Source organism: Salvelinus fontinalis, chromosome 9 (assembly GCF_029448725.1).
Source record: "Salvelinus fontinalis isolate EN_2023a chromosome 9, ASM2944872v1, whole genome shotgun sequence".
Lineage (NCBI taxonomy): Eukaryota > Metazoa > Chordata > Actinopteri > Salmoniformes > Salmonidae > Salvelinus > Salvelinus fontinalis.
Genome location: NC_074673.1, coordinates 20,970,184 through 20,986,259, shown reverse-complemented (window position 1 = coordinate 20,986,259; position 16,076 = coordinate 20,970,184). Strand labels below are relative to the sequence as shown.

General features: G+C 48.6%; 1 protein-coding gene across 2 annotated transcripts in view; it reads left to right on the top strand.

Annotated features, from left to right (window-relative positions):
* The window catches only part of LOC129862252 (otogelin-like protein), a 57,790-nt gene that overhangs the window by 18,593 nt on the left and 23,121 nt on the right, over positions 1-16,076 (top strand). For both annotated transcript variants that reach the window (XM_055933730.1, XM_055933729.1), the window contains exons 27-28: positions 257-376; positions 6,845-6,961. In XM_055933730.1, coding sequence (XP_055789705.1) covers positions 257-376; positions 6,845-6,961 — 237 coding nt within the window. The remainder of the gene's footprint in view (positions 1-256; positions 377-6,844; positions 6,962-16,076) is intronic.

Genomic DNA, 16,076 nt, shown 5'->3' with positions numbered 1-16,076 from the left:
GATAAGACCATATACTGCTCACACACACACACACACACACACACACACACACACACACACACACACACACACACACACACACACACACACACACACACACACACACACACACACACACACACACACACACACACACACTGTCTCTCTCTCTTAACAGTGCTGAGACCACTTTCGAAGGTCACCACCCACCCTCACCCCACCCCTAATCCTCATTTTTCTTTCTCTATCTATCCTTTCCTTCCTCCTGTCTGTCTAGGGTCTCCTGAGTGGTCTGTGTGGGAACTTTGACAGTGTGACAGTGAATGACATGACCACATCCAGTCACATGGAGGTCAGCAATGCTCAGGGCTTCGGAGACAGCTGGGCCCTGGGACAGGTACACACACACACAGACACACACACACACACACACAGACACACACACAGTGGAACTGCAAACTCTTAGCCATCTGCTCTCCACTCCCACATGGAATGATAACTATACTGAACTAAACGCAGGTTGACGTTTATTGTCAAGGAGTCCCAGACAAACTGTCCATGTCGTGGGCAAATTCTTATGCCGTAAATGATTTACGGACGTCTTGGCTCGTTCAGTGTGACAGGGCCTAGGTCTGCCGATTAAGTACCAGTACGTTTGGTCATAGGCTCTGCCAAAGTTCTGGCAGTGTCAGAATTGTTTTGCCTTTATCGTGTAGTGCGGCCTGGTGTTACGAGCCGATCCCAGTGAAGATTATTGTGAATAGTCAGATTAATATAATAGTTTGATTTAAACGTTTACATGCTTTGACCTTTTCCACATTTTGTTATGTTACAGCCTTATTCTATAATTGATTACATGTATTTTTTATCAATCTACACACAATGCCACATAATGAGAAAGCAAAAACAGGTTTTTAGAATTTTTAGCAAATGTATATAAAAAAACAGAAATACCTTATTTGCATAATTATTCAGACCCTTTGCTAAAAGACACGAAATTGAGCTCCGGTGCATCCTGTTCCCATTGATCATCTTTGATCATCTTGTTTTCATTTTGTCATTATGTGGTATTGTGTGTAGATTTGAGGACAAAAATATATTGAATCAATTTTCACAGTATGGCTGTAATGTAGCAAAATGTGAAAAAAGTCAAGGGGTCTGAATACTTTTCTGAAGACACTGTAACGTTTGTATGTGAACTATTTCTAAGATGCATACTTCACTGGCACATAAGTATAGAAAGAAACTTGTTCTGCTGGGGCTGGGACATGCTCTACTGGGACATGCTCTACTGGGACATGCTCTGCTGGGACTGGGACATGCTCTACTGGGACTGGGACATGCTCTGCTGGGACTGGGACATGCTCTGCTGGGACTGGGACATGCTCTACTGGGACTGGGACATGCTCTACTGGGACATGCTCTGCTGGGACATGCTCTACTGGGACTGGGACATGCTCTGCTGGGGCTGGGACATGCTCTGCTGGGACATACTCTGCTGGGACATGCTCTGCTGGGTCTGGGACATGCTCTGCTGGGACTGGGACATGCTCTGCTGGGGCTGGGACATGCTCTGCTGGGACATACTCTGCTGGGACATGCTCTGCTGGGTCTGGGACATGCTCTGCTGGGACATGCTCTGCTGGGTCTGGGACATGCTCTGCTGGGACATGCTCTGCTGGGACTGGGACATGCTCTGCTGGGACTGGGACATGCTCTGCTGGGGCTGGGACATGCTCTGCTGGGACTGGGACATGCTCTGCTGGGGCTGGGACATGCTCTGCTGGGGCTGGGACATGCTCTGCTGGGACTGGGACATGCTCTGCTGGGACTGGGACATGCTCTGCTGGGGCTGGGACATGCTCTGCTGGGACATACTCTGCTGGGACATGCTCTGCTGGGACTGGGACATGCTCTGCTGGGACATGCTCTGCTGGGACTGGGACATGCTCTGCTGGGACTGGGACATGCTCTGCTGGGACATGCTCTGCTGGGTCTGGGACATGCTCTGCTGGGACATGCTCTGCTGGGACTGGGACATGCTCTGCTGGGACTGGGACATGCTCTGCTGGGACATGCTCTGCTGGGACTGGGACATGCTCTGCTGGGACTGGGACATGCTCTGCTGGGGCTGGGACATGCTCTGCTGGGACTGGGACATGCTCTGCTGGGGCTGGGACATGCTCTGCTGGGGCTGGGACATGCTCTGCTGGGGCTGGGACATGCTCTGCTGGGACTGGGACATGCTCTGCTGGGACTGGGACATGCTCTGCTGGGACTGGGACATGCTCTGCTGGGACTGGGACATGCTCTGCTGGGTCTGGGACATGCTCTGCTGGGACTGGGACATGCACTGCTGGGACTGGGACATGCTCTGCTGGGACTGGGACATGCTCTGCTGGGACATGCTCTGCTGGGACTGGGACATGCTCTGCTGGGACTGGGACATTCTCTGCTGGGGCTGGGACATGCTCTGCTGGGTCTGGGACATGCTCTGCTGGGACTGGGACATGCACTGCTGGGACTGGGACATGCTCTGCTGGGACATGCTCTGCTGGGGCTGGGACATGCACTGCTGGGACATGCTCTGCTGGGACTGGGACATGCTCTACTGGGACTGGGACATGCTCTGCTGGGACATGCTCTGCTGGGTCTGGGACATGCTCTGCTGGGACATGCTCTGCTGGGACTGGGACATGCTCTACTGGGACTGGGACATGCTCTGCTGGGGCTGGGACATGCTCTGCTGGGACATGCTCTGCTGGGGCTGGGACATGCTCTGCTGGGTCTGGGACATGCTCTGCTGGGACATGCTCTGCTGGGACATGCTCTGCTGGGACATGCTCTTCTGGGGCTGGGACATGCTCTGCTGGGACATGCTCTTCTGGGGCTGGGACATGCTCAACTGGGACATGCTCTTCTGGGGCTGGGACATGCTCTACGGGGACTTGGACATGCTCTGCTGGGACATGCTCTGCTGGGTCTGGGACATGCTCTGCTGGGTCTGGGACATGCTCTACTGGGACATTCTCTGCTGGGTCTGGGACATGCTCTGCTGGGTCTGGGACATGCTCTGCTGGGACTGGGACATGCTCTGCTGGGACTGGGACATGCTCTGCTGGGAATGGGACATGCTCTGCTGGGAATGGGACATGGTCTGCTAGGGCTGGGACATGGTCTGCTAGGGCTGGGACATGCTCTGCTGGGGCTGGGACATGCTCTGCTGGGACATGCTCTGCTGGGGCTGGGACATGCTCTGCTGGGGCTGGGACATGCTCTGCTGGGACATGCTCTGCTGGGGCTGGGACATGCTCTGCTGGGACATGCTCTGCTGGGGCTGGGACATGCTCTGCTGGGGCTGGGACATGCTCTGCTGGGACATGCTCTGCTGGGGCTGGGACATGCTCTGCTGGGACTGGAACATGCTTTGCTGGGACATGCGCTGCTGGGGCTGGGACATGCTCTGCTGGGACTGGGACATGCTCTGCTGGGACTGGGACATGCTCTGCTGGGGCTGGGACATGCTCTGCTGGGGCTGGGACATGCTCTGCTGGGGCTGGGACATGCTCTGCTGGGACATGCTCTGCTGGGGCTGGGACATGCTCTGCTGGGGCTGGGACATGCTCTGCTGGGACTGGGACATGCTCTGCTGGGGCTGGGACATGCTCTGCTGGGGCTGGGACATGCTCTGCTGGGACTGGGACATGCTCTGCTGGGGCTGGGACATGCTCTACTGGGACTGGGACATGCTCTGCTGGGACTGGGACATGCTCTGCTGGGACTGGGACATGCTCTGCTGGGACTGGGACATGCTCTGCTGGGTCTGGGACATGCTCTGCTGGGACTGGGACATGCACTGCTGGGACTGGGACATGCTCTGCTGGGACTGGGACATGCTCTGCTGGGACATGCTCTGCTGGGACTGGGACATGCTCTGCTGGGACTGGGACATTCTCTGCTGGGGCTGGGACATGCTCTGCTGGGTCTGGGACATGCTCTGCTGGGACTGGGACATGCACTGCTGGGACTGGGACATGCTCTGCTGGGACATGCTCTGCTGGGGCTGGGACATGCACTGCTGGGACATGCTCTGCTGGGACTGGGACATGCTCTACTGGGACTGGGACATGCTCTGCTGGGACATGCTCTGCTGGGTCTGGGACATGCTCTGCTGGGACATGCTCTGCTGGGACTGGGACATGCTCTACTGGGACTGGGACATGCTCTGCTGGGGCTGGGACATGCTCTGCTGGGACATGCTCTGCTGGGGCTGGGACATGCTCTGCTGGGTCTGGGACATGCTCTGCTGGGACATGCTCTGCTGGGACATGCTCTGCTGGGACATGCTCTTCTGGGGCTGGGACATGCTCTGCTGGGACATGCTCTTCTGGGGCTGGGACATGCTCAACTGGGACATGCTCTTCTGGGGCTGGGACATGCTCTACGGGGACTTGGACATGCTCTGCTGGGACATGCTCTGCTGGGTCTGGGACATGCTCTGCTGGGTCTGGGACATGCTCTACTGGGACATTCTCTGCTGGGTCTGGGACATGCTCTGCTGGGTCTGGGACATGCTCTGCTGGGACTGGGACATGCTCTGCTGGGACTGGGACATGCTCTGCTGGGAATGGGACATGCTCTGCTGGGAATGGGACATGGTCTGCTAGGGCTGGGACATGGTCTGCTAGGGCTGGGACATGCTCTGCTGGGGCTGGGACATGCTCTGCTGGGACATGCTCTGCTGGGGCTGGGACATGCTCTGCTGGGGCTGGGACATGCTCTGCTGGGACATGCTCTGCTGGGGCTGGGACATGCTCTGCTGGGACTGGAACATGCTTTGCTGGGACATGCGCTGCTGGGGCTGGGACATGCTCTGCTGGGACTGGGACATGCTCTGCTGGGACTGGGACATGCTCTGCTGGGGCTGGGACATGCTCTGCTGGGGCTGGGACATGCTCTGCTGGGGCTGGGACATGCTCTGCTGGGACATGCTCTGCTGGGGCTGGGACATGCTCTGCTGGGGCTGGGACATGCTCTGCTGGGACTGGGACATGCTCTGCTGGGGCTGGGACATGCTCTGCTGGGGCTGGGTCATGCTCTGCTGGGACTGGGACATGCTCTGCTGGGGCTGGGACATGCTCTGCTGGGACTGGGACATGCTCTGCTGGGGCTGGGACATGCTCTGCTGGGACTGGGACATGCTCTGCTGGGGCTGGGACATGCTCTGCTGGGGCTGGGACATGCTCTGCTGGGACTGGGACATGCTCTGCTGGGGCTGGGACATGCTCTGCTGGGGCTGGGACATGCTCTGCTGGGGCTGGGACATGCTCTGCTGGGACATGCTCTGCTGGGACTGGGACATTCTCTGCTGGGGCTGGGACATGCTCTGCTGGGACATGCTCTGCTGGGGCTGGGACATGCTCTGCTGGGGCTGGGACATGCTCTGCTGGGGCTGGGACATGCTCTGCTGGGGCTGGGACATGCTCTGCTGGGACATGCTCTGCTGGGGCTGGGACATGCTCTGCTGGGACATGCTCTGCTGGGGCTGGGACATGCTCTGCTGGGACATGCTCTGCTGGGACTGGGACATGCTCTGCTGGGACTGGGATATGCTCTGCTGGGGCTGGGACATGCTCTGCTGGGGCTGGGACATGCTCTGCTGGGACTGGGACATGCTCTGCTGGGGCTGGGACATGCTTTGCTGGGACATGCGCTGCTGGGACATGCTCTGCTGGGACATGCTCTGCTGGGACTGGGACATGCTCTGCTGGGGCTGGGACATGCTCTGCTGGGACTGGGACATGCTCTGCTGGGGCTGGGACATGCTCTGCTGGGACATGCTCTGCTGGGACATGCTCTGCTGGGGCTGGGACATGCTCTGCTGGGACATGAGCTGCTGGGGCTGGGACATGCTCTGCTGGGACTGGGACATGCTCTGCTGGGACTGGGACATGCACTGCTGGGGCTGGGACATGCTTTGCTGGGACTGGGACATTCTCTGCTGGGACATGCGCTGCTGGGGCTGGGACATGCTCTGCTGGGACTGGGACATGCTCTGCTGGGACTGGGACATGCACTGCTGGGACTGGGACATGCTCTGCTGGGACTGGGACATGCTCTGCTGGGACTGGGACATGCTCTGCTGGGACATGCGCTGCTGGGGCTGGGACATGCTCTGCTGGGACTGGGACATGCTCTGCTGGGACTGGGACATGCTCTGCTGGGACTGGGACATGCACTGCTGGGGCTGGGACATGCTTTGCTGGGACTGGGACATTCTCTGCTGGGGCTGGGACATGCTCTGCTGGGGCTGGGACATGCTCTGCTGGGACTGGGACATTCTCTGCTGGGGCTGGGACATTCTCTGCTGGGGCTGGGACATGCTCTGCTAGGGCTGGGACATGCTCTGCTGGGACTGGGACATTCTCTGCTGGGTCTGGGACATGTGCTGATCAAATACACTGCTGCAGTTGACGTAGCCTATGTCGGCTGACGTAGCCTCACAAGCAAATAGCAGAATGTGACGACTGAAATTAAGCAAATTGTGCAATCTGATTCACAGCAATAAATGCCAACCTGCGAACTAAACCGAATCACAGCCAATTTACCATGTCTCTAAAGATAAATTATTATTCCCAGAGTAATGGCTGGCTAAAAGGGGTAACTTGGAGAATATTTCCCTGTTCTTTGTCTTTGGTTTTGAAGTGGAAATAGTTATATTTCCCCTTCCCTAGCCCTATCCCCCCTGCCCCCTCGCTTCAACCCCTCAGCCCAGTCTCCTGCCTCTCTAGGGTCTACCTGTGAGATTTTGGAGAAATCAGGCACCCACCCACCCACTAACTTTGTCTGTGTGTGTGTGTGTCAGTGTGAGAGTGACTATGTGGTGAAGAGAGCGTGTGAAGGAGACCTGGGTAGACAGCCGTACGCCAAGAGAGAGTGTGCTCTACTCTACAGTGATGTCTTTACTCCCTGTCACAATGTGGTGAGTGTACACACACACACACACACACACACACACACACACACACACACACACACACACACACACACACACACACACAGGAAAGGGGGATATGGGAACGATTCTTATCTGATCTCAGTAAATAAGCTCTACTCTCAGGAGATGTACACCACGACCAGAGACACATACAAGGGGTTAAGGTGTGCAGCTTTAGACCAGAGACACATACAAGGGGTTAAGGTGTGCAGCTTTAGACCAGAGACACATACAAGGGGTTACGGTGTGCAGCTTTAGACCAGAGACACATACAAGGGGTTAAGGTGTGCAGCTTTAGACCAGAGACACATACAAGGGGTTACGGTGTGCAGCTTTAGACCAGAGACACATACAAGGGGTTAAGGTGTGCAGCTTTAGACCAGAGACACATACAGGGGGTTACGGTGTGCAGCTTTAGACCAGAGACACATACAAGGGGTTACGGTGTGCAGCTTTAGACCAGAGACACATACAAGGGGTTAAGGTGTGCAGCTTTAGACCAGAGACACATACAAGGGGTTAAGGTGTGCAGCTTTAGACCAGAGACACATACAGGGGGTTAAGGTGTGCAGCTTTAGACCAGAGACACATACAAGGGGTTAAGGTGTGCAGCTTTAGACCAGAGACACATACAAGGGGTTACGGTGTGCAGCTTTAGACCAGAGACACATACAAGGGGTTAAGGTGTGCAGCTTTAGACCAGAGACACATACAGGGGGTTACGGTGTGCAGCTTTAGACCAGAGACACATACAAGGGGTTACGGTGTGCAGCTTTAGACCAGAGACACATACAAGGGGTTAAGGTGTGCAGCTTTAGACCAGAGACACATACAAGGGGTTAAGGTGTGCAGCTTTAGACCAGAGACACATACAGGGGGTTAAGGTGTGCAGCTTTAGACCAGAGACACATACAAGGGATTAAGGTGTGCAGCTTTAGACCAGAGACACATACAAGGGGTTAAGGTGTGCAGCTTTAGACCAGAGACACATACAAGGGGTTAAGGTGTGCAGCTTTAGACCAGAGACACATACAAGGGGTTAAGGTGTGCAGCTTTAGACCAGAGACACATACAAGGGATTAAGGTGTGCAGCTTTAGACCAGAGACACATACAAGGGGTTAAGGTGTGCAGCTTTAGACCAGAGACACATACAAGGGGTTAAGGTGTGCAGCTTTAGACCATTGACACATACAAGGTGTTAAGGTGTGCAGCTTTAGACCAGAGACACATACAAGGGATTAAGGTGTGCAGCTTTAGACCAGAGACACATACAAGGGGTTAAGGTGTGCAGCTTTAGACCAGAGACACATACAAGGGGTTAAGGTGTGCAGCTTTAGACCAGAGACACATACAAGGGGTTAAGGTGTGCAGCTTTAGACCAGAGACACATACAAGGGGTTAAGGTGTGCAGCTTTAGACCAGAGACACATACAAGGGGTTAAGGTGTGCAGCTTTAGACCAGAGACACATACAAGGGGTTAAGGTGTGCAGCTTTAGACCAGAGACACATACAGGGGGTTAAGGTGTGCAGCTTTAGACCAGAGACACATACAAGGGATTAAGGTGTGCAGCTTTAGCCCAGAGACACATACAAGGGATTAAGGTGTGCAGCTTTAGACCAGAGACACATACAAGGGGTTAAGGTGTGCAGCTTTAGACCAGAGACACATACAAGGGGTTAAGGTGTGCAGCTTTAGACCAGAGACACATACAAGGGGTTAAGGTGTGCAGCTTTAGACCAGAGACACATACAAGGGATTAAGGTGTGCAGCTTTAGACCAGAGACACATACAAGGGGTTAAGGTGTGCAGCTTTAGACCAGAGACACATACAAGGGGTTAAGGTGTGCAGCTTTAGACCAGAGACACATACAAGGGGTTAAGGTGTGCAGCTTTAGACCAGAGACACATACAAGGGATTAAGGTGTGCAGCTTTAGACCAGAGACACATACAAGGGGTTAAGGTGTGCAGCTTTAGACCAGAGACACATACAAGGGGTTAAGGTGTGCAGCTTTAGACCAGAGACACATACAAGGGGTTAAGGTGTGCAGCTTTAGACCAGAGACACATACAAGGGATTAAGGTGTGCAGCTTTAGACCAGAGACACATACAAGGGGTTAAGGTGTGCAGCTTTAGACCAGAGACACATACAAGGGGTTAAGGTGTGCAGCTTTAGACCAGAGACACATACAAGGGGTTAAGGTGTGCAGCTTTAGACCAGAGACACATACAAGGGGTTAAGGTGTGCAGCTTTAGACCAGAGACACATACAAGGGGTTAAGGTGTGCAGCTTTAGACCAGAGACACATACAAGGGGTTAAGGTGTGCAGCTTTAGACCAGAGACACATACAAGGGATTAAGGTGTGCAGCTTTAGACCAGAGACACATACAAGGGGTTAAGGTGTGCAGCTTTAGACCAGAGACACATACAAGGGGTTAAGGTGTGCAGCTTTAGACCAGAGACACATACAAGGGGTTAAGGTGTGCAGCTTTAGACCAGAGACACATACAAGGGGTTAAGGTGTGCAGCTTTAGACCAGAGACACATACAAGGGGTTAAGGTGTGCAGCTTTAGACCAGAGACACATACAAGGGGTTAAGGTGTGCAGCTTTAGGTGGTGGGTTGTTTTTCTTTTTCTTTTTGTACTTTTTTCTCCCCAATTTCGTGAATATCAATTGGTACTTACAGTCTTGTCCCTTCGCTGCAACTCCTGTACGGACTCAGGAGAGGTGAAGGTCGAGAGCCATGTGTCATCTGAAACACGACCCTGACAAGCCACACTGCTTCTTGACACACTGCTCGCTTAACCCCGGACGACGCTGGGCCAATTGTGCGCCACCTCCCGGTCACGGCCGGCTGTGACTCAGCCTGGGATCAAACCCTGGGCCGTAGTGACGGCTCAAGTGTTGCAGTGCCTTAGATCGCTGCGCTACTCGGGAGACCCCCGGTGGTGGGTTGTTGAGGTTATATTGTGTTATTTTCTGAGTGGCCAACAGATGGTGGTGTAGGTTTGACTGACTTCAGAATGACCCAACACGAAGGTTGTCTTGTTAAGCAATGTTCTCCCCAGGATTTCTTAAAGGCCCAATGCAGCTGTTTTTATCTCAATATAAAATTATTTCTGGGTAACAATTTCATTTCATTTCTGGGTTTGCAATTAAAATGGTCAAAAAGAAACAAAAAATAGCTTGTTAGCAAGAGCAATTTCTCAAGCAAGTATTTTCTCTGGGAGTGATCTGAGTGGGGAGGCGAAAACTGAAAACTAGCTGTTATTGGCTCTTACACTAAAAGGGCATTATCATAATTTTCTAAATTTCACAGTATTATTCCAACCTCATAGTGTGTAAATGTACACTGAACAAAAATATAAACACAGCATGTAAAGTGTTGGCCCCATGTTTCATGAGCTGAAATAAAAGATCCCAGAAATGTTGCATATGCTCAAAAAGCTTATTTCTCTCAAATGTTGTGCACAAATTTGTTTACATCCCTGTTAGTGAGCATTTCAAGATAATCCATCCACCTGACAGGTGCGGCAAATGAAGAAGCTGATTAAACAGCATGATCATTACACAGGTGCACCTTGTGCTGGGGACAATAAAAGGCCACTCAAAAATGTGCAGTTTTGTCACACAACACAATGCCACAGATGTCTAAAGTTTTTAGGGAGTGTGCAATTGGCATGCTGACTGCAGGAATGTTCACCAAAGCTGTTTGCAGATAATTGAATGTTCATTTCTCTACCATAAGCCACCTACAACGTTGTTTCAGAGAATTTGGCAGTACGTCCAACCGGCCTCACAAACGCAGACCATGTGTATGGCGTTGTGTGGGTGAGCAGTCTGTTGATGTCAACGTTCTGAACAGAGTGCCCCATGGTGGCGGTGGGGTTATTTCTATTTGTATTTATTAATGATCCCCATTAGCTGCTGCCAGAGCATATGTTATTGTGTGTGTGTGTGTGTGTGTGTGTGTGTGTGTGTGTGTGTGTGTGTGTGTGTGTGTGTGTGTGTGTGTGTGTGTGTGTGTGTGTGTGTGTGTGTGTGTGTGTGTGTGTGTGTGTGTGTGTGCGCATGTGCGTGTGCCAGTGTTTGTGTTGCTTCACAGTCCCCGCTGTTCCATAAGGTATTTTTTAATCTGTTTTTTAAATCTAATTTTATTGCTGGCATGAGTTACTTGAGTTACTTCCATGAATTCATGGCTCTATGTAGCACTGTGTGCCTCCCATAGTCTGTTCTGGACTTGAGGACTGTGAAGAGACCTCTTGTGGCATGTCTTGTGGGGTATGCATGGGTGTCCGTGCTGTGTACCAGTAGTTTAGACAGACAGCTCGATGCATTCAACATGTCAATACCTCTCATAAATAAAAGTAGTAATGAAGTTAATCTCTCCTTCACTTTCAGTCAGGAGAGATTGACATGCAAATTATTTATATTAACTCTCTGTGTACATCCAAGGGCCAGCCGTGCTGCCCTGTTCTAAGCCAATTGCAATTTTCTTAAGTCCTTTTTTGTGGCACCTGACCACACGACTGAACAGTAGACAAAGGGGCAACAAAACTAGGGCCTGTAGGACCTGCCTTGTTGATAGTGTTGTTAAGAAGCCAGAGCATCGCTTTATTTTTGACAGACTTCTCCCCATCTTAGCTACTACTGCATCAATATGTTTTGACCATGACAGTTTACAATCTAGTGTTACTCCAAGCAGTTTAGTCATCTCAACTTTCTCAATTTCCACATTATTTATTACAAGATTTAGTTGAGGTTTAGGGTTTAGTGAGTGTTTTGTTCAAAATACAATGCTTTTACTTTTAGAAATATTTAGGGCTAAATTATTCCTTGCCACCCACTCTGAAACTAACTGCAGCTCTTTGATGAATGTTGCAGTCATTTCAGTCACTGTAGTAGCTGACATGTATAGTGTTGAGTCATCCGCATACATAGAAACTCTGGCTTTGCTCAAAGCAGGTGGCATGTCGTTAGTAAAAATGTTAAAAAGCAAGGGGGCGAAACAGCTACCCTGGGGAATTCCTGATTCTACCTGGATTATATTTGATAGGCTCCCATTAAAGAACACCCTCTGTGTTCTGTTAGACAAGTAACTCTTTATCCACAATATAGCAGGGGGTGTAAAGCCATAACACATACATTTTTCCAGCAGTAGACTATGATCGATAATGTCAAAAGCTGCACTGAAGTCTAACAAGACAGCCCCCACAATCATTTTATCATCAATTTCTCTCAGCCAATCATCAGTCATTTGTGTAAGTGCTGTGCTTGTTGAGTGTCCTTCCCTATAAGCATGCTGAATTTCTGTTGTCAATTTGTTTACTGTAAAATAGCATTGTATCTGGTCAAACACTATTTTTTCCAGAAGTTTACTAAGTGTTGGTTACAGGCTGATTGGTCGGCTGTTTGAGCCAGTAAAGGGGGCTTTACTATTCTTGGGTAGCGGAATGACTTTAGCTTCCCTGCAGGCCTGAGGGCACACGCTCTCTAGTAGGCTTAAATTGAAGATGTGTCAAATAGGAGTGGCAATATCATCTGCTATTATCCTCAGTAATTTTCCGTCTAGATTGTCAGACCCTGGTGGCTTGTCATTGTTGATAGACAACAATTTTTTCACCTCTTCCACACTGACTTTACGGAATTCAAAAGTACAATTCTTGTCTTTCATAATTTGGTCCGATATACTTGGATGTGTAGTGTCAGCGTTTGTTGCTGGCATGTCATCCCTAAGTTTGCTTATCTTGCCAATGAAAAAGTCATTAAAGTAGTTTGCAATATCAGTGGGCTTTGTGATGAATGAGCCATCTGATTCAATAAATGAAGGAGCCGAGTTGTCTTTTTTTCCCAAAATGTCATTTAAGGTGCCCCAATATATATATATAATTTATTTTTGTTTCATAGTGTAGTTTCTTTTTATTTAGTTTAGTCACATGATTTATACATTTTCAGTAAGATTGCCAATCAATTGGGCTGCCAGACTTAATTGCCATACCCTTTGCCTCATCCCTCTCAACCATACAATTTTTAAATCCCTCATCAATCCAAGGAGATTTTTTACAGTAATTTTATTTTAATTTTAATTTTCTTTAAGGGGTGGATCAGCTTAATATTGTGGAAAGATTGTTTCTTCCATCAATGTGATTGTCTGCATAATTTCCAATCCCCTATATATTTTTTGGGGTAAATATATACAGTATATACATATACATACACATATGCATACATATACACATATATACATACACATACCTATATAGACATACATAATTTTGGGGGAATATACCTTTATTATTTGCCCGCAAACGCTACCACCCTTCCCCCAATTGGAGTAAACTAATAAACAATAACACTTATGCTTCTACCTTCAGTTTATATATCTTATACACATTTTACAGACACAATCTATTTTACAATAGTTATATTTTGTTTGTTTTTATTCATTCCTCCATTTCTGATGTCCATCCAGTTCTATTTGTAAATGCTATTTCAGAACATTTCTGAACCTATATACATTTTACAGACCCCGTATGTTTTACATTGGTTATCTTGTTATTAGTCCCACCCCTCAGCTCCATTCAACCCCTCCCATCTATCTCTCAACACCATCCATTTTGGATTTCTATTTGCCATATATTGTTTAACTGTGCTGTGATGCTTGACAAAAGTACTGAACCTTTCTATTCTCATAGCTTCTACAGATTGTAAATTAAAAATATATTTTTTTGCTAAAATAATTATTATATTATTGATTGATTGACTACGACTTTTCAAATCACCCAGTATTGCTATCTGCAGCGTTAGTTCTAGGCAAATGTTGCAATTCTTCAGCCATTCCTGGACCTGTGACCAAAAACGAGCTACATATGGACAATACCAAAATAAATGATCTAATGACTCTGCCTCCTCACAGAAAAATCTGCAGAGCTGGAAAAGATTGTATCCCCATACAGTGGGGCAAAAAAGTATTTAGTCAGCCACCAATTGTGCAAGTTCTCCCACTTAAAAAAATCCAGAAAATCACAATGTAGGATTTTTTATGAATTATTTTGCAAATTATGGTGGAAAATAAGTATTTGGTCAATAACAAAAGTTTATCTCAATACTTTGTTATATACCCTTTGTTGGCAATGACAGAGGTCAAACGTTTTCTGTAAGTCTTCACAAGGTTTTCACACACTGTTGCTGGTATTTTGGCCCATTCCTCCATGCAGATCTCCTCTAGAGCAGTGATGTTTTGGGGCTGTTGCTGGGCAACACGGACTTTCAACTCCCTCCAAAGATTTTCTATGGGGTTGAGATCTGGAGACTAGTTAGGCCACTCCAGGACCATGAAACGCTTCTTACGAAGCCACTCCTTCGTTGCCCGGGCGGTGTGTTTGGGATCATTGTCATGCTGAAAGACCCAGCTACGTTTCATCTTCAATGCCCTTGCTGATGGAAGGAGGTTTTCACTCAAAATCTCACGATACATGGCCCCATTCATTCTTTCCTTTACACGGATCAGTCGTCCTGGTCCCTTTGCAGAAAAACAGCCCCAAAGCATGATGTTTCCACCCCCATGCTTCACAGTAGGTATGGTGTTCTTTGGATGCAACTCAGCATTCTTTTGTCCTCCAAACACGATGAGTTGAATTTTTACCAAAAAGTTATATTTTGGTTTCATCTGACCATATGACATTCTCCCAATCTTCTTCTGGATCATCCAAATGCTCTCTAGCAAACTTCAGACGGGCCTGGACATGTACTGGCTTAAGCAGGGGGACACGTCTGGCACTGCAGGATTTGAGTCCCTGGCGGCGTAGTGTGTTACTGATGGTAGGCTTTGTTACTTTGGTCCCAGCTCTCTGCAGGTCATTCACTAGGTCCCCCCGTGTGGTTCTGGGATTTTTGCTCACCGTTCTTGTGATCATTTTGACCCCACGGGGTGAGATCTTGTGTGGAGCCCCAGATCGAGGGAGATTATCAGTGGTCTTGTATGTCTTCCATTTCCTAATAATTGCTCCCACAGTTGATTTCTTCAAACCAAGCTGCTTACCTATTGCAGATTCAGTCTTCCCAGCCTGGTGCAGGTCTACAATTTTGTTTCTGGTGTCCTTTGTCAGCTCTTTGGTCTTGGCCATAGTGTAGTTTGGAGTGTGACTGTTTGAGGTTGTGGACAGGTGTCTTTTATACTGATAACAAGTTCAAACAGGTGCCATTAATACAGGTAACGAGTGGAGGACAGAGGAGCCTCTTAAAGAAGAAGTTACAGGTCTGTGAGAGACAGAAATCTTGCTTGTTTGTAGGTGACCAAATACTTGTTTTCCACCATAATTTGCAAATAAATTCATTAAAAATCCTACAATGTGATTTTCTGTATTTTTTTTCTCATTTTGTCTGTCATAGTTGAAGTGTACCTATGATGAAAATTACAGGCCTCTCTCATCTTTTTAAGTGGGAGAACTTGCACAATTGGTGGCTGACTAAATACTTTTTTGCCCCACTGTATATATGTATAACATTCTATTGGTTGCAAGAATTTTGCATAGTAATTTAAATTGAAAAATGTGAAGTTTGCGTATCAATTCATAAACCATGTGCCATGGAATGGGTACATCGAAAATCTCTCCCCAACTATTTAGCAATTTATATGGCACAGCTGTCAGTTTTTTGGTCCTTAAATGAAATTGGTATATGTTTTTATTTATCACACTTTTCTTTAACCATTTTTGTTCTTTAATGCAGGGCCGACATACAAGTTCCTTACCTTTTACCCCTTCTACTTGCCTCTTTCATTTTTGTGGTAATGCTGCAATTAGTTGGTTGTAATTTTGGGTAGAGCAGACATTTCCATATATCTGTGTTAGCTACATGTGTGACATAACTCCACCAGTTCTATTTATGATATCATTCACTAAAATTATACCTTTTTTAAACATTTCTTCGAAAAATATGTTTTTTTAAATAAATTAGTATATTTGACTTTAACCACAATATTTGTTGTATTATTTGTTCTGTCTTTTCAGTTGGATTAAACTGAAATTGCAACCAACTTTCTAAGGCTTGTTTAAAATAGAATGATAATTTGGAGATTATATCGTTTTCAACA